Here is a 20,165-nt window from a genome sequence, read left to right as displayed (position 1 = left end):
TTTTAGCTTTTTCTGATAGTAATCTAAAATTAATTACCAGCTTCTCTGTCTTCTTAAACAACACACATAATTATAAGCTTTCTTAGCACTTAAACCTAAGTCCTCTCCAAGATATACATAAGACCAATGTCTTAGGTTTTAAATAAAGTAATGAACATAAAAGGTTTTGCCTAGTACCTGGCACCTACAAATATTCAATAAATATTATTAACAAACTTTATTGTTACCAAGCTTATGACTTTTTTGTATTCGTCTATCCTATCAGGCTTTTGGCTGTCACTTCCATCATATATGTTTTTAACAGACCATTCAATTTTGCAGATTTTTTTCAATTTTGCAACTAAGTGAGAAATTTGATAATTAAGTTAGATACTAATACAATTTTTCTTAAAAAATTTTTTATATGTTTATTTATTTTTGAGAGAGACAGAGAGCCAATTGGGGTGGGGGCAGAAAGAGGGGGAGACACAGAATCCAAAGCAAGCTGCAGGCTCTGAGCTGCCAGCACAGAGCCTGATGTGGGGCTCGAACCCACCAACCAGGAGATCATGACCTGAGTCAAAGTCGGACACTTAACCGATTAAGCCACTCAGGTGCCCAAATACAATTTTTCTATAACAAAAAATCATTCAGGCTTAAGATCAAGATTGAGAACACGGACCTTGCAACTTCTACTTTTGCTATAGGAAAGCCTATTACCTCCTGATAATATTCCAGATGGTTGAAGTTTCTGAATAAGTGATCTCTCTGTAATAAAGCGCTACATTGCTACTCTTTACCGACCACTGAAACCAAATGAAAGGAAAATATATGTGTTCTAAACCTTACAAAGATTTAGCCATGTTTTAGGCCAAACACTGTCTATATTTTTCAGTTGATAGTTATGAAGCAAAAATTTTGTACCACAAGGATGTTTAAGTTATATTCAGAAATTGTAGATCTCACAGACCATTATGCCATTTATTCCTTACTTGAAAAACCAATCCAATGCAGCGTAACTGCCTCTCTTTCCATTTCCTCCTTTCAGTTATTAGAATCCTCTGTGTTTTAGCTGGGCACATGTATGTCTATCTACATAAACTACTTTCTAAGTCTTCCTTGCATCCAGGCATAGACAGTGACTATATTCTGGCCCATGCATTCTTAGTACTTATTTTACAGAAGAAACTAAGGCTCAGAAACAAAACAATACATCTCAAAATACACTGGCAGTTTGGTGGCACAGTCCAGATTCTTTCTACCCAAGCTGTAGATGTCTCACTCCAAAGCTCACCCTCTCATAGCTTATATTGCATCCTATGCAGAAAAATGTGAATCTGAGTTACTGTTGCAAACTACATGGACTGCAGGACTTTATAGGGGGAGACTGAAATACAGTTTCTATGAATAGGTTTTACTTGCACTATAGCTCACTAAAGGACCTTGAGAAGCCTTCGACTTAACTGGTCAGCCAGGGTTGTCCCTTGTTCTAAGGGAGTTTGAGCTTTACTCTTTACTTTGGGAAAGCTATAATCAGAAGCTATGGGGGGGGGGGGGGCGGAAGGCAGCAGCTACCAAGTTAAAAAAAAAAAATCAGTACCATATAAGTACTTCAGAAAAACTACAAAAATTAATATACTCACTCTTTCAGAATTAACCTGGCTGAGATAAGGACAAACTGGAGTGGAAAAAGAGAGAAAGAGAAAAAAATATGTCAGCTCATTATAATAGACAAGGAATAAGGTTAAGAAAAAAACGTATTAGGGTGGTGGTAATGGGCAAAGGGCTGAAGGGATAAACAAAGCAGAAGAATAATTGAAAGAACTGAATTTAAGAGGCTGGGGGCTCTAAAGAATAAAACGTCTGGGACAACCACTGTTTGGGATTCAACTTCTACAGCTTTTCCTTAAACAAACATATGGTCAAATATTGTTTTTTAAAAGATACAATTAAAAAATCAAAAAAGCAGCAGTGATTAAAGCTAGCTGAAGTTTGAAATCATGAACCAGCAATCATTCTTCTATATCTCAGCAAACACTCTGGGTTTTGGCAAGGATAAAGGTCAAAGGAGCAATATATCTGAAGAATTCAGTACCATAATCCTAAGTGGTGGTTCATCCATTCATTCAACAAATATCAGAGTGCTGCTACCCCCATGGGGGCTGTGATCAGTGCAACCAGAAAGCAGTGGTCTGTGACAAGGTAAGTTATGAAACTGGGACCACACATTTAGAAACTTCTACAACTGGATAACTGTATGGCTATATAAAAAAAAATAGGGCTTAACATTTTTACGCACATGAGTGTGTCTATGTGTACTGTCACTCCATCTTCCCAGCAACTCATTTTTATTGTATTTTATAGAGGTATTGATCTGTGATTAACTGGAAATTAAAAAAATAAAACTAAAGCAACTGGTCTTTCACCACAGACAGTTAGAGAAATATTAGTAAAGTGCTTAACATTTTGCAAAGCACTGCAAAATTTTATTCTGGGGGAATAGCAGTGAGCCACTGTAGAAGGTACCTATTCTAATGAAATGATAATGGCAAGGAGACCACAAATTAAAAATAATTAAGATAAAGAGAGAAAGTGATAAGTATGACAAGGGGGAATAATTAGGGAAATGAGATAGTGATTAGGTGGAGAGTGCGACTTTACATAGCCTAGTTGGTCAGAGGGCCCCAAGTTAAGCACTGGTTTGGACATAGCCAGAAGCGTGGGTAATGAGTAACAACAACAAAGCAGGTGGAAAAGTAGGGAAGCAGAGTGAATGAGCATATTACCATAAGGAAAAAGGCAGTGTTTTAAAGGATAAATGTATTCAGTGTCCCAAATGGGATCCTGAGGTGAGAGACTTTGTTACTAGCAACTCACTCACTATCTCAGAAACCAAACAAGGAAGCCAACTTGTTTAAAGCAAAAGTCATAAGGGGTGCCTGGGTGGCTCAGTTGGTTGAGCGTCCAACTCTTGGTTTCAGCTCAGGTCATGATCTCACAGTACGTTGAGTTCAAACCCCACGTCAGGCTCAGTGCAGACAGTGCAGAGCCTGCTTGGGATTCTCTCTCTCTCTCTCTCTCTCTCTGCCCCAACACTGCGCGCTGTCTCTCTCTCTGTCTCAAAATAAATAAACCTAAAAAAATTTTAAAGCAAAATTCATAATTACACTGGGTATTTAAAGTCACAAACTCTTGTCTGAATCTTCAACACTCTCATCGACATGATGGGAGAGTTGGAAAGGGAGTGAAAGGTTTAAATCCCACATATTTTAATACCATTTTCTCCTTAATTAACATTTTGCTGCCATTATTGATCTAATACAGAAGAAGGTAATCAAGTCTACTTTGTTAAAAAGTCAGAAATGTTTATACCTAGACTTTTTACCAAAATAGTCATTATCTCAGTAGACTATAAAGCACAACATTTCAGATAACCATTCTGTACCCTTGAAACAAGTAACCTTCCCAGAATTTCACTACCTGAATAAAGAGAAATATAAATACAGACAAGACATGTAAGGTTACAGAACGGAAAACTGGTAACAACAAAAGAAGATACTTCAGCCTATTTGCTTGAAACAAAGAAATTTGTAAATATTTTTTATTTTATTTATTTTTTACTTTTTTTTCATCTTAATTTATTTTTGAGAGAGAGACAGACTGTGAGCAGGGGAGGAACAGAGAGAGAGGGAGACACAGAATCAGAAGCAGGCTCCAGGCTCTGAGCTGTCAGCACAGAGCCCAACACAAGGCTCGAACTCATGAACTGTGAGATCATGACCTGAGCTGAAGTCGGCCGCTTAACTGAGTGAGCCACCCAGGCGCCCCTGTAAATATTTTTTAAACTCTATGGGAATCTATGTTTACTGATTAGTGAATAGGAAAATTCTAGTACCTACTATTAAATTTTCTAATATATATATTTTTAATGTTTATTTCTGAGAGAGTGCAAGTGGCAGAGGGGCAGAGAGAGGGGGGTACAGAGGATCCAAAATGGGTTCTGTGCTGACAGTAATGAGCCTGATGTGGGGCTCAAACTCACGAACCACGAGATCATGACCTGACTCAAATTTGGATGCCCAACCAACTGAGCCACCCAGATGCCTCATCTACTATTAAATTTTTAATTAACTCTGCCACTCTTTTTTTTTTTTTTTTTGGTTTATTTATTTTGAGAAAGAAAGCTATGACAATGGAGGGGAAGAGAGAGAGGGAGAGAGAGAATCCCAAGCAGGCTCTGCACTGTCAGCACAAGCCTAATGCAGGGTTCGAACTCACGAACCATGAGATCATGACCTGAGTTGAAGTCAAGAGCCAGATGCTTAACTGAGTCACCAGGTGCCCCATATGCCACTCTTATAAAAAAAAACCTCATTTGTATCATAAACATATTGGTAACTGCAAAGAAAATATTCTGGAAGCATGTATGCCAAACTTCATTAGCAATTACCCTTGGCAATGGGAAATGAGATTGTGACAGGAAGAAGAAAGGGGAAATTTTAGACTACATAGTGATATGAATTATTTACAATAAGCATGTTTTCACTATTGCTTCAATAACTAACCAGAAAAATTTAAAGAAATTTCCAGAATTTATTAGACCTTGCTTTTATTCTCTTATGTGCTCTAACATAGCACCTGACTGACTCACTGTTTATCTACTTTCTGAATACAGTTGATTCTTGTTAGCCACAGTAGTTATGTTCTGTAAGTGACCACAGACAATGAATTAGCAGATACTGAACCTTTGCATCTAAGAGAAATACAGTGCTAGGTTCCTGTGAGCCTGTGGTCACATTTTCCCCAATCAATCCAATACATAACCTTGTTTTATGTGTATTTCTTGAAAGATATCTTTTTCAATACATGTCCTTGATTCATTAACACTGAACTCACAGTCACCGGCACTATTACTCATGCCTGAAGGAAGCTTTTATAACACACATATTTTCTCTGTGAAAACACCACAGCCTTTTTGTGCTTTAGGAACACTAGACAGCACTTTAGCACTACATGTGGGGTCATTTTTAACAGCAAAATCACCAACAAGAAGCACAAAAATGCAAAAAACATGACACTAAATAGGCTGTGAAAAGGACACTGGTTTAATATGAGAGTTGAAACAAGAAGGCAGAGTATCTCCTTGTTTGACCTTAACTGGGGACACACAGATCAGGTGACTCAAATTTTTCACTACCCTGCACATGTCCACAAACAACCTGCAAGGACTAGATGTGCTGATTTTGGAATTACAAAGAAATTTTAGCATAGATGAACTTGCAAATATGGAATAGATGAATAACAAGGATTGACTGTACCTTAAATATAATCTAAGTCAGGTTCATCATCTGCAAGATAGAAGAATAAAGGATAAACTCTAAGGCTACTTAATACTCAACACTTAGAATAAGTTAAAAATACTCAGGGCGCCTGGGTGACTCAGGTTGGTTAAGCGTCTGACTTTGGCTCGAGTCATGAGCTTACTGTTTGTGAGTTCGAGCCCTGCGTCAGGCTCTGTGCTGACTGCTCAGAGCCTAGAGCCTGCTTCAGATTCTGTATTTCCCTCTCTCTCTGCCCCTCTCCTGCTCGCACTCTGTGTCTCTCTCTCAAAAATAAAAAGAAACATTGAAAAAAATAAAAATAAAAAAGTTAAAAATACTTAACCTTTCATAGTAAGTAATAACGTATTTGTTTTGTATACTATCTGAAAGATCTATTTGGCCTACACAGTATTTAAGGTGAGTTTTAAGCCAGTATCTAAAAATTGAAAGATTTTATATAGAAATCCATATTTCCACCTTTTCTGGAGGAAAATCAGCCTGATAGCTAATGATAGCTAATACTGTATTTCACACAATCTAAGAAGCCATCAATTATAAGATCCACCAGTTTTGAAAGTAATCTCTATGCTCAATGTGGGGCTCAAACTCATGACCCCCCAGATCAAGAGTTGCATATTCTAGCAACTGGGCCACAAGATCCACCATTTTTTAATGTAACACCAAGCAAAGAGAAATATTGCCAATTATAATTACATGATACAAGGTGATTTCAGAGATGTTTACATGCTAATGTGCATCTCAGAATTGTTATAATATGGCAATGTACAGCATTTAGTATGTGCCAGTCTTTGCTAAAGATCTATGTATTTAAAATTCATTTAATCTACATAAAAACGCTATACAATAGGCACTATTATTATCCACACTTTAGAGATGAAGAAACTGAGGTACGGTGGGTAAATCCAAGTTCAGAAAACTAGTAAGGAGTTGGACGGGATTCAAAGTGAAGCAGTTTGAGTGCTTAACCGTTACATTAAATTGGCTCTCTGAGCCTGCATTTCTGGAGGCACCAACTGGCTGGGGTTGAGCACTATCTATGCTCTCAAGTCAGGATACACAGGCTCCAGTTTCAGCCAGACCTCTGCTCTCCTTTAACCTGACCTGCTGGAATGAACAGTGATGTTACCCAACTGACACTATTAGGATTTGAGTTTGTGACTCTTGCATTAAACAACAGAATACTATATATTAACAAAAAACAGTTCTAAAAAAAAAACATATATCTATACGCATATACATGTACATATACATATATGTATATGTACATATATATGCGTATAGATATATGTTTATATATGTACATATATATGTATAGATATATGTTTATATATGTACATATGTATACGTACATATATATACATGTATATACACATATACATACACATATATATGTGTGCATATATATGTGTGTGTGTGTATATATATACACATATATATATATATGTATATATATATGTGTATATATGTATAAAATTTAACCCAGAGTTAGTTTTATTTAGAAAGACCGGAAAGGGATAATAAGGAAAAACTCAAAAGACAAAAGTTCTTCAACTAATTTATATTATGCTAAGTATTAGGTGCTCTGAACGATAAATACAGTGATGAACTAGACATGTATCCTGGCGCCTGGGTGGCTCAATTGGTTAAACATCTGACTCTTGGCTTTGCTCAGGTCATGATCTCATGGCTCGCAAGACGGAGCCCCAAGTCAGGCTTTGCACTGACAGCACAGAGCTTTATTGAGATTCTCTCTCCCTCTCTCTGTCCTGTCCCTGCTTGCATGCGCTCTCCCTTTCTCTCTCTCTCTCAAAATAAATGAAGATGTATCCTGTTATCAAGATGCTTTTATAGCCTCAGTATAGTGTAGTTAACAAAGTAACTGGAAATCTGGTATTTTAAATAATTCTAATAAAGTAGCTTTATGTTTTAACATGCAAAGATCTCTAAGACCTATCAACCAATTAAAAATGTAAGCTGCAAAACACTATAAATGGTATATCATTTATGAAAAAAAGGATAAATATGATCATCCAATATATAATTCTATATTGTATAAATGTATAACTATTCATAAAACTCTGGAAGGATTTATATCACATTAAGAATCATGGTTATTTCTGGAAAGAGTACGGAAATTGGAGATGGTAGTCAAGCAGGCCTTAAACTTTACTAGTATTGTTTGCCATTTTGTGTAATAAAAAATTAAAAAGCTAATGAAAAAGATAGTATGCGTAAGATAATGTAATTCACGCAGGTGATTATGTATCAGAACTCTTCATCATTTTTAGTAATTGTCAACTGAGATTCACAATTCCACTTACCAAGACAAAACTGAAAAGGGCAAATAATCCCACTAACAATTGGTAAATTGAGCATAATCAGAATGATAACCTAATAATCTGAATTTAATATTTGTTTATGTTGCTAACCAATAGTGCCATTTACTTTTATTCAGAGATAAACAAAGGAGACCAAAAAAGAAGCAATGTGATGGGAGTGACTACGAAAGAAGAAAGTGAGATGAGAAACGTGAAAATGAAAAGCCACTGAAAAGTAAAAGGGGAAAAAGGCAAGTGGCATAAAACTAGCATGCTGGGGTGCCTGGATGGCTCAGACGGATAAGCATCTGACTCCTGATTTCAGCTCAGGTCATGCTCTCACATTTCACGAGATGGAGCCCCCTGTTGGGCTCTGTACTGATAGCTCAAGCCTGATTAGGATTCTCTCTCTCCCTCTTTCTCTCTGCCCCTCCCCAACTTGTGCACAATGGTGTGTAGTATGCTCTCTCTCAAAATAAATAAACTTGAAAAAAAAAAAAAACCAGCATGCTGAAAGTATAATTTAAAGACACTGACATAATGCACTTTGCAGTATTTTCTGACAATTCCTAGGAGAAACCCATATATTTTTTTAGTATTCAGTAACTATTTAACTGACATACAAATATGAAGGACAGGAATGCCAATTTAAAAAATCTAATTCAGGGAAGCACAGATAGCTCAGTCAGTTAAGTGTCTGACTTTGCCTCAGGTCATGATCTCATGGTTCTGGCTGTGGTTCTGGCTGTGCGTCAGGCTCGCTGCTGTCAGTGCGGAGCCCCCTTCGGATCCTCTGTCCCCTCTCTTTCTGCCCATCCCCAGCTTGTGCTCTCTCTCTCTCAAAAATAAATGTTAAAAAAAATAATAATAGGGGAGCCTGGGTGGCTCAGTTGGTTGAGCGGCCGACTTCGGCTCAGGTCACGATCTCGCGGTCCGTGAGTTTGAGCCCCACGTCGGGCTCTGTGCTGACAGCTCAGAGCCTGGAGCCTGTTTCAGATTCTGTGTCTCCCTCTCTCTGACCCTCCCCCGTTCATGCTCTGTCTCTCTGTGTCTCAAAAATAAATAAACATTAAAAAAATTAAAAAAATAAAAAATCTCATTCAACCAGTTATTCAATAAATATTTATCAAACATCTATTACCAACTTATTTGATCATATAACTGCCTCCAAGAAGTTTAAAACGTAGTTATAGCTTCCCTGGAGAGAACTTCCCTAACCATGACTATTTACTGCAGGACTAAAATAATTCATGTTAACCAATAATCAATTCATTTACAGTGTTTTAATCAAACAAACAAAAAAAAAATACTAGTGTTTCGGGGCGCCCGGCTGGCTCAATTGGTTAAGCGTCCTACTTCAGCTCAGGTCATGATCTCGTGGTTCACAAGTTCAAGCCCAGTGTTGGGCTCTGTGCTGACAGCTTAGAGCCTGGAGCCTGCTTCGGATTCTGTGTCTCCCTCTCTCTGACCCTCCCCCTCTCACACTCTGTGTGTCTCTCTCTCTCAAAAATAAAGAATTTTAAAAATTAAAAAAAAAAATTAGTGTTTCAGAACACAAAAAGAACCAGAAATTTATTTTAAATATTTTTTATTGTTTATTTATTTTTGGAGAGAGAGACAGAGAGGGAGAAAGAGAAAGAGTGTAAGCAGGGGAGGGACAGAGAGAGCAGGAGGAGACACAGAATCCGAAGCAGGCTTCAGGCTCTGAGCTGTCAGCACAGAGCCCGATGCAGGCCTCGAACTCACAAACCATGAGATCGTGACCTGAGCCGAAGTTGGATGCTCAACCGACTGAACCACCCAAGTGCCCCAAGAACCAGAAATTTATGTTAAATTGAACTCTACAACTAAGAGGTTTTACGAAGGGGGAAAAAAAAAAAAAAAAAAGCAAAGGTCAGTCCTATCTTCAGATGACCTAAATTATTATGATCTAAAAAAAGATGTGGGAACATTACAAAGTCAAACACCAGTCTCTTCGCAAATAAATCCAATGAATCTAATACAATCAATTTCCATTACAATTACCAGTAAATCAGCCAAGCTAATATACTGCTTCATTTATTCTCCATGTTTTCTCTAAGAAAAGAACAATGCTTTCCAAAAGAACATTTTTTCCAAGCAAGGCATCATTATGAAACTTGTCTACCAATTAACCTATCACAAATGTTAGCATCTCAAAGTCTTAACACCACCAGCTTTCAAATTAAAGGTAATTTTTTATACAAAAATGTTTATAGCATTTCTGCCTGAGGTATAAAAATATAAGCAGGCCTTTTTTAGGATATCCACAACAGACAAAAAAAAAAACAATGCAGTGTAAATAAAATGAATACATAAAGAGAGCAAAATGGTATTTGCTATCAGCAAATTTACATAAGAAAATTTTAAATTCTCTCCTAAACGATAATCAGATTCAAGAGTGATTACAATTAGTTCTCAAACCACAAAGCACCAGGACTTATTTTATCTTTTATTTATTTATTAATGTCTGTTTATTTTTGAGAGAGAAAGAGAGAGAGAGAGAGAGATAGCATGAGCCGGGAAGGGGCAGAGAGAGAGAGGGAGACACAGAATCTGAAGCAGGATCCAGGTTCTCAGCTGTCAGCACAGAGCCAACGTGGGGCTCGAACCCATGAATCATGAGATCATGACCTGAGCCAAAGTCCGATGCTTTAACTGACTAAGCTACCCAGGCACCCCAATCTTTTAGGTATTTAAATTGGCAACACTTCATGAGCTGCATAAAACTGACAATAGTAGGGGCGCCTGGGTGGCGCAGTCGGTTGAGCGTCCGACTTCAGCCAGGTCACGATCTCGCAGTCCGTGGGTTCGATCCCCGCGTCAGGCTCTGGGCTGAGTTCGAGCCCCGCGTCAGGCTCTGGGCTGATGGCTCGGAGCCTGGAGCCTGTTTCCGATTCTGTGTCTCCCTCTCTCTCTGCCCCTCCCCCGTTCATGCTCTGTCTCTCTCTGTCCCAAAAATAAATAAAAAACGTTGAAAAAAAAATTAAAAAAAAAAAAAACTGACAATAGTAAAAGACTTAAAAAAAATTTTTTTTGGTTAATGTTTACTTTTCAGAGAGAGGGACAGAGTGTGAGTGGGGGAGGGGCAGAGAGGGAGGGAGACAGAATCTGAAGCAGGCTCCAGGCTCTGAGCTGTCAGCACACAGTCCGGCGCAGGGCTCGAACCCATGAACCGTGAGATCATGACCTGAGCCGAAGTCAGATACTTAACTGACTGAGCCACCTAGGCACCCCTTAAAATGCAGTATCTTTTTAAAAATATATCCTCTAGGACAAGTTTTCCCAAAGTATGTTCTTCAGAACACTCAGATCTATAAGGTTTCCAGAGGAAAAAAGGATCTGGTCTAATAAAATTCATAAACACAACTTACTTTATATCTACATGTTGAATATATTTGAAAACTGCTTATTAATAAACCTTGCATAAATATTAGGCTTTTTGTTTTGTTTCTGATCATCACCCAACATACTTCTTGATAACAAATTTAAGTACATCTACTCATGTTTTTTGAAACATACCTTGCTACTGGTAGGGTGTGTAATATTTAAACAATTCTAGTTTTTTTTTTAATTTCCCTTAATAATCTACATAATAACCTTTAAAAAAATCCATATAGTTTTCAACAGACACTACTTAAAAAGAATATGAGACATCTTTGGTTGGATAGAAGTGATCAAAACAAATCATTATTATGGTTTTCTTTGACATTGCTATTGCAAGAGAACCAAGAGAGAAAACACGTACCAGTGATGACACTGACCTCGTTATTAATATGAAACTTGAACCCAAACAGGAGTTTTAGACTATACATTTATAGTAACGAGGTATAAAACATGTTTGACCAAACCAAAACTATGTCTAAATTTAAACACACATTCCGTAACAACAATTTTTATTACAAGAAACTACAGCTGTCTCTATATTGTTAGCCCTTTTGCTTTTTAAGCCAGCTGATCAACATCTGATCTAAAAGGAGATGACCTGGGGCACATAGGTGGTTCAGTCAGTTGAGCACACAACTCTTGATTCCGGCTCAGGTCATGATCTCATAGTTGGTGAGATCAAACCTTGTGTCAGGCTCAGGCTGACAGCATGAAGCCTGGCTTGGGATTCTCTCTCTCTCTCTCTCTCTCTCTCTCTCTCCCTGTGTCTCTGACCCTCCCCCCATCCCTCAAAATAAATAAACATTAAAAACAAAAAGAGATGACTTTATCAGTACAGTAATTCCACATACTTCTTCTGGACTTAAGCAACCTTTATGCCTTGGGATACAACTTGAGAAAAGAAAATCCCCTATGATCTATCATCAAATGCAGTTAATATTTCTCTTGGGATTTTCAAGAAACTAGCTTTAAAACAAAAAAGCTATTACATGAAAAGTAGATGGAAAATTAAATGTGTTAGCATTAAAAAAAAAATAAGTAGGACTTTTACTATAATTAGTGTTTATTTGTACCCTGCAAAGTATGTCAAGACTAAGGAGGCTTCAATCACCAGAAATCAGTGCCTGTCTCTAAAGTTAAAAAAAAAAAAAAAAGAGAAATCAAATTTAAAAGTATTTGACTCTAAAATATGAAAGGTTTAATGTGGATGGAATTCTACACTTAAAATATTTTTTAGAATTTTATAGAATTATTGACTATCCTATGATATAACACTATGTCTCTAGAAAGCATCCTTAACACCAATCAAAAGTTACTCTTGGGGCACTTGGGTGGCTCAGTGGGTTGGGCTACGGGCTCTTGATTTCAGCTCAGTTCATGATCTCAGTCTGTGAGATGGAGCCTTGCAATCGGGCTCTGTGCTGACAGCAGAGCCTGCTTGGGATAATCTCCCTCCTTCTCTCTCTGTCCCTTCCCCCACCTCTGTCCAAATAAATAAATAAATAAAAAATTAAAAAAAAAAGTCCCTTTGAAAAGTTGGGATAATATCTTGGGGATTATTTAAAAAAAAAAGTTACTCTTAACTGAGAGGATGAAGAATTAGGTATTATAAATCAGTAATGAGGCATCTGGCTGGCTCAGTCATAAAGCACGCGACTTTTGATCTTGGGGTTGTAAGTTTAAGCCCCATGTTGGGTGTAGAGATTACCTAAAAATAAAATCTTAAAAAAAAATCAATAATATGGGGTGCCCGGGTGGCTCAGTTGGTTAAGCATCTGGCTCTTGGTCTCAGATCAGGTGTGAGTTCGAGCCCGGCATTTGGCTCCACGCCGTCCAGTGGGGAGCCTGCTTGGGATTCTCTGTCTCCCTCTTTCTCTGGCCTTCCCCTGCTTGTACTTTCTCTCTCTCTCAAAATAAATAAACAAACCTTAAAAAATTTTTTTTAAAATCAATAATGTAACTCTAACACATTTAGAAGATATTTAAGTTCAGTAAAAGAAAGCAGGAAAGCACTAAAGGCACAGTAAATTTGAAAAATCCCTTAAGTAAAAAGTTTGACAAAATCAACATCAATCATTCCAGAACTTTGATTCCAGCAGTCTTTAAAAAGTATTGTTTTACCACCTAGCAATTCATAAGCTGCTATGATTATAGATCTGGGATTTCTTTCATGTAACACTATAATTCATTCATTTAACAAATACTTACCAAGTATCTACTACTATGAAAAAACAAAGATTAAAATACGTATGAACTCTGACCGAAAGATTTTTAAGAGTCCAGAAGAGTGAAACATATACAAATGGTAGGGAAAGGTAGAAAGCATAAGAAATGCACAATCTAGTTAAAATATGAAGATTGTTCAGAGGGGAAAGAGATTATTTGCAGCTTGGTGGGGGAAAAGGGGTGGATTTAAAGGACAGGTAGACTTTAGGGGTGTCTAACTGGCTTAGTTGGTAGAGCATGCAACTCTTGATCTCAGGGTTGTAAGTCTGAGCCCCACGTTGGGTGCAGAGATTAAAATCTGTTTAAATCTTCTTTAAAAATAAATTAAAAAATTAAAAAAAACAAGATAATAAAATTAATTAAAATAAAGGACAGGTAGACTTGAGACAAAGAAAAGAGGCTTTCTGCTGGGAAAAAGAGGAGAAAAGCACAAAAGATGGAAAACCACACTGAAAACAACTTAATTTTAGAGAAATGGAAAAAATTACAAAATATTAAACAATTATGTAGAAGTTAGAGGTTCCCAACTCTGGCAACTAAAATATCCAGGCCAGATCAAATCGCCAATTAAAATATTTAATATTGTACCACTCTATGATGCTCTACAAATACGTTTTTTTTTTAAATTTTTTAACATTTATTATTTTTGAAAGAGCACGAGCAGGAGAGGAGAGAGAGGGAGACAGAACCCGAAGCAGGCTCCAGGCTCTGAGCTGTCAGCATAGAGCCGGACACAGGGCTTGAACCCACAAACCACGAGATCATGACCTGAGCCAAAGTTGGACGCTTAACAGACTGAGCCACCCAGGAGCCCCTACAAACACCTTCAAAACTAGTGACCCATGACCCCCTTTATCTGTCGAATGAGATGGTGAAACAAATTTTATTCACTGTGTAACTTGGAGTAAGCTATTAATTCTCTTCATAAGATAAATTACTTATCCAATTTTGAGTATGCATTTTTTTTTGAGTATGCATATTTTTTTAAATTTTTTTTTTAATGTTTATTTATTTTTGAGACAGAGAGAGACAGAGCATGAATGGGGGAGGGTCAGAGAGAGGGAGACACAGAATCGGAAACAGGCTCCAGGCTCTGAGCTGTCAGCACAGAGCCCGACGCGGGGCTCGAACTCACGGACCGCGAGAGTTAAAAAGTTAGGCAAGAACAAGGGCTCTCACTTTCCTTTCAGTTTACATAAACAACATACACAAGTGATACTCAAGCTTCATTTGAAATCATGATGTAAAAATTATATTGTTCCATTCACTGGCAAGATCAGAGTTCTAGTCTCATACTGTACAACTTGCTTTAATGCTCTGTGCTTCAGTTTCCTAACTTGTAAAATGAGGGTGTTTAAGCTGGATGATCCGCAAAGGGCCTTCCAGCTTTAAAATTCTATACTCAATTGTACACTACCTTTTCTACAGAAGTTATTGTGACAAGGCCAACTATTAAAAAAAAAAGAAAAAGAAAAAGAAAAAACAGTCTTCCTCTAAAAAAAAACATGCAATTGGGGCACCTGGGTGGCTCAGTCGGTTAAGCGTCCGACTTTGGTTCAGGTCATGATCTCACGGTTCATGAGTTCAAGTCCCGAGTCAGGCTCTGTGCTGACAGCTCAGAGCCTGGAGCCTGCTTCGGATTCTGTGTCTCCCTCTCTCTCTCTGCCCCTCCCCCTGCTCATGCTCTGTCTCTTTCAATAATAAATAAATGTTAAAAAAAAAAAAACATGCAATAAAATCTATACTAAGTGCCAGGCTGTATTTCCTATTTCATTTAATCCTCATTTACACCAATAAGAGCAGGTGGTTCCCTTCCGTTATGCAGGGTATCCTCCAACTCTTGCCTGGTCCAATAAAATTAGGGGTGGAAGGCAAGGATTCAAATCAAGGTCTGATGCCAAAGCAAGCTCTAATAAGCCATACTTGGTGCCTCAAACAAAAAATGTCAGACATAAAATAAATGAACAAAAACTCAACAGGTAGGCTGCGACTTTGGTAATCTGGAGGGAGCATGGTCTTATAAACGGGGCAGCTTGGGGACCTTGTAGCCATGCGAGCAGACAAAGAAGCCAAAATCAGGGATGTGTGTGTGCACACTAATATTGTACAAAATCTCCTGATTTTCAAATGAAAAAAAAAAACAGACTCACTAGCTTTCAACTTCTGCTTCAAACAGCTCTAATCCAGATCTATGAGGTTGATTTCAATATTACATAAATTTCCAAAATTCCCAAGAAAGTATTAAAATATGGATGGGCACCTGGGTGGCTCAGCTGGTTAAGCCTTGGACTCTTGATTTGGGCTCAGGTCATGATCTCACTGTTGGTGAGATCAAGCCCAACACCCAGCTCTGGACTGACACCTCACAGCCTGCTTGGATTCTCTCTCCCTCTCCCCTGCTCATGCTCTTTCTCTCTCTCAAAATAAATAAACTTAAAAAAATAAAAATAAAATAAAATAAGGGCATCAGCAAGAAAACCTAGGCTAGGAACTAACGCAAACCATGGTTGAATCCTGGCTCTACTACTACCAGCCGTGCGACCTTGGTCAAGTTACTTTACCTCTCTAAACCTCATTTCTTCATTTGTAAAGTGAAAATACTATCATCTATCTTGCAGCGTGGTTAGAGTAAAGGAGAATATGGACTATAAAGAGCTCAGCCTCAAGGTAAGCCTCTACCTCAAGGTAAGAGCTTGACAAATGAAAGCTATTATTATCTTTCAAGATCCCAGTAACACAGAACATAGGACCTACGTTCATAGATATTCCAGTTATGTTCATGACTACTATCCAAAGTTTTCCTTTAAAATGTCATCCTCTGTCACTTTTCTGCAGATCTAAAATTACCCTCACATAGTTTATTTTAAAAGTGTCACACACACTCACTTCTAATAACACCAACCAAACTTCAAAGTAAGTTGATCCTAAACTTAACCAACTAGCAAATGCTGTTTTCAGTGTCTAACAATTTTGTAAAGTGACGCTGCAAATCGTGTTACCAAGGGTTCAGACTTCTGAATGGGGAGAGTGTAAGGGAAAGCCGGGGGATGTATCCCAAAGCGGTTTGAGCGCGAAACATCCCTGTACGTCCAATCGAGTATTTCCCAAATGGCATATAGTTGGAGGAACCCGAAAAACGAGGTCTGAACTAATAACACCTGGCAGAACGACCTTCCTCCAGTTGAAGGGACAGGAGCAGGTGGCTTTGTGCCCCCAAACTATCGTTTTATTCTTAGCCACTTGCTCTCGTCAACAGCTGGGTTTTAAACCTTCTTGCAGTTTTCCCCCATGCCCCATTCCAGGCTGCGCCGGAGGAAGCAGGACTTCAGGTTCCTCTCGGTCCGGGGAAAGGAGTCAAGGGCCCACGGCCCCGAGGGGTGTACAAGACAAGTCGGGGCCCCTGTGCCCAGGATCGAGCCCTGACGGGGCGGCATCACACGAGGACCACCCTTCACGCCAGGCCTGCGGAGCTTCGGGGCGCGGCTGCTGTCAGCCGGGCCGAAGCGCCGCGGTGGGGGCTGCGCTGGGGCGTAAGGGAATAACTCGGGGGTTTCAGGAGAGAAAGGGAAGCTAAGGGAGAGGCGGCATGTGGACCCCCGGCCCACGGTGGCGCGCGGGAAGTCACCTCCAGGCCCCCGAGTCCTCCGTCCCGTTCCTGCCCGAACCCTTCCCAAGTCCCGGACCCGTCGCGCTCCTCTCACCGTCTCGGCTTCTGTGTGCTGGGGTCCGGCACTCTGACCCCCCATTACCCCGCGGAGGAAATTCATCTTGTCGCTCAGCCACCGGCTCTATCGGCACCTTCAGGAAAGAAGAGGTAACTTTCCCTGCCCTCGGCAGGGCCTGGCCCCCAAGCCCGCACTCTGCACTCTGTGGCCACTGCCACCACCGCCTCCTACTCGGCGGCCGCTCCAGCCCCCGCTAAGCCCGGAAACAGCCGCCGCCACCAGTCAAGATGCGCATGCGCGGGGACGTGGCATTACGTGGCGGCTCCAAGGGCGAAGGCAAAGGGGAAAAGTAGGAAAAAGGAGGCCGGTAGCTCGGATCCGCCCAAGCCCCGCCCACTGCGCAGGTCCCACCTCCCACGGCAGGGACACGCCTCCTACTCCCGCCCTTCTCGGGTCGCTACTGCTGGCCCCAACCACCCACGTGGTAGAAGCCCGGCCCTGCCGGCTGGAGAGGACACCAGTAGTGTACGTGTTTTGGCTTGCGGGTGTTTAGTTGTCGCCGAGGGGGACTTACTGCAAGCTATCGAATCTGGGGTCGTATTTTGTTGAGTCGAAAGTGAAATTTTACTTCGGCCGACGTGACAGGTAAGGGGTCCCGGCCCCTGGGAGGGTTCGTTTGGTTTTGTGTTTTAGCAGTACGAGCCGTGTGGCCTTCTGATCCTCGCCAATTGCATTTCTTTACAGGGCTTTGTTTAGTGGTAAAAAGGGTAGTAGAGCCCCCTCATTCCACTGCCACTGGAGGGCGCATTTCTCAGTTCTTGCTCTTCAAACCTGTTCTAAATGGAATTCCTAGATCTTAACACCAGGTACGCCGCTATTTTCAAGTAGTGTGAGGTGCAAACCGATTGAACCCTGCATTTAGCTTGTTAGACAAAATACATTGGTCTGTAGTGTCAGTTTGGCAGCTAGTAGCATAACATTTTGTTACTAACTCAGCGTCTGCATCTTCAGCGGTTTTTTTTTTAAACATGAAAAATGTCATTTTTTTCAAAATGGTATGCCCTGACCCTTTCGAAATGAAATTGCCCAGGTAGGTACACATGCTTCTGGAGTAGTCTTGTAAATTTCTTGAGGCTAAAAAGCGCAGGGTCTAGTTAGCTTACTGATTCATACACCTCTCTGCTTGGATGCCCCACAGGTCTCAAATTCAGCATTTAAAATTGAACTCATCATCTTCCCCAGCCTCCATTAAAGGGGAAAAAAAAATCAGTATGCTTCTTTGTGCCCTGCCACGCGCAACAGTACCACTAGCCAAATAATTGCCTAAGCCAGAAGAAGGATGCTGGGTGGAATCTTATATTCTGGATTTTACCTCCACGCGTCCAATATTCAAGTCCTTTCATTTCTATTTATAGACTATTTCTCAGACAGGTCCTCTGCTCTTCATCTTCTCTGCCTCTGACATAGTTTATGTTCTCATCATTTCTCACCAAGATTATAGCAGTAGCTTCCTAACTAGTTTGTCTGCATTCAAGCCCTGGCTTCCATCCAGTCCAGTCTCCGCTCCACCTTTGGGTGAGCCTAACAACAAGAAAACATCTGTCCACGTTGGTCCTCTTCTTAAGATCTGCCGGTGGTTGTCCATCTGCTCCATAATAAAATCCAGTCTCTGTAGCTTGGTATACAAGCCTGTTATGTTCTGGCTCCTATCTCTCCAGCTCCTGCCTCCCCCACATACTCTGGAATTATGCCTGGATATGCTCTTCCCCTCCCACTTCCTCATCAAGGAAACTCCTACTAGTTCCTTAAGACTTAACTCTGGCATCCTCTGAAAGCTTTCCCTGATACCCAGATACATATGTATATGCTAGCAGTTTGCAGTTGTTAATATGTGGAAAGCACTCAATAAATGCTTGTGAAGCCAAACTGTTAAGGGTGGGGCTATGTTCTTCACTTTTGTATCTCCATAGGTTAGCACTGTCATAAAAGGTGATATTAATGGATAAATGAAGAAGACATTATGGATAAATGAATATTATGCTGAGGAGGAGGGTGAGGTAAAATCGTAGATAACACATATTGCAAAGGCTATGGTGAAAGTTTCTTTTCCTAGTGCCAAGGTTTTAAGCTTGGGTGACTTGGAGAACGGTTGGACTCATACTGCACAAAATAGGATGCATTAAGCATTGTCCTGCGCTTTAAAACTAGATGCTTGACATTTGCTTCAGACATTTTCCATAGGGGAATTTTGTTGCAGCCTAAAAAAAGTGACCAATAAATACTCAGCATTGTTACTACCAAGTAATGTGTGCAAAGAACCTTACCCAGTCTCTAAGCCCCACCCCTCCCTGAACCACACTTCGCCTTCTTCCGGTGCCTCCCTCTACTCCATCTTCTGGAGTGGGACTCATGGGTATCTACTATGTGTATTCTTTTGCAGTTAAAAAAAAAAACACAAAAACAGTGCCTTGACATTTTAGCTAAGTTCTTTTAAGGCACCAACCTTGTCAAAGTGCCCTGGTTTGTTTTAAACTGGTGAGTATAGTAGGTCAGTAACCTCGTACTATGAGTTTTCCCTCCAGTTGACCTGTTTTCTTCCCTGACAGCATCCCCTGAGCAGAAAAGACTGAGGGCAGGAGGGATGGACAGTGGGTCCAGAGGACTTGAGGGTGGAGCCCTCATTCTCCCCCTTGACCTCGCAGTCTTGCCTCTGTCCTGGTGTCTGGAAAAGGGTGGAGCTGCTCACCACTTCCAGTCTCAAGAGGAGGCAGAGAGGATACAATAGCTAGTTTGTCCCCCACTTGGGGTCGGAAAAGGGAGCAGAGCCATCATGACTACGGAGCAGCCATGAAATGGACTCCTTATACAAGAGAAAGGGGGTTACATGTGAATGTACTTCCACTAATTTTATAGAGAAAAGCCAAGGACAATGTCTGTTTCTATTTGTACCCTTTAATCACTTAGCATAATTCCTTTAATATGATAGATGTTCAAGAACTGTTTCTTAAATAAAGGAAGCGAAAACATGAAAAATTGTGATGCCTGACTTATGCCATTATATTTCTGACTTTCATAAATCTAAACATTTGGGAGAAGTATGCTCCAAATCATTAAAATACACATAATCAAAAATTTTAACTTGGGTGAAAGAAGTGATTTTTCTTTAAACCAAACCCGGGGGCGCCTTGGTGGCTCAGTCAGTTGAGTGTCCGATTTTGGCTCAGGTCATG

At 40.0% G+C, this 20,165-nt stretch overlaps 1 protein-coding gene across 2 annotated transcripts in view; it reads right to left on the bottom strand.

Annotated features, from left to right (window-relative positions):
- USO1 (USO1 vesicle transport factor) overlaps positions 1-17,225 on the bottom strand; it is a 97,428-nt gene extending 80,203 nt beyond the window's left edge. The window contains exon 1 of one of the 2 annotated variants that reach the window (XM_049632080.1): positions 16,972-17,225. In XM_049632080.1, coding sequence (XP_049488037.1) covers positions 16,972-17,037 — 66 coding nt within the window. In that variant the 5' untranslated portion in view covers positions 17,038-17,225. The remainder of the gene's footprint in view (positions 1-16,971) is intronic. The other variant, XM_049632081.1, reaches the window with a different exon arrangement.
- Between the last annotated feature and the right edge of the window lie 2,940 nt (positions 17,226-20,165).

Source organism: Panthera uncia, chromosome B1, assembly GCF_023721935.1.
Source record: "Panthera uncia isolate 11264 chromosome B1, Puncia_PCG_1.0, whole genome shotgun sequence".
In the NCBI taxonomy this organism is placed as follows: Eukaryota; Metazoa; Chordata; class Mammalia; order Carnivora; family Felidae; genus Panthera; species Panthera uncia.
The sequence above is the reverse complement of the archived record's forward strand: the minus strand, read 5'-3'. Positions and strand labels throughout refer to the sequence as shown.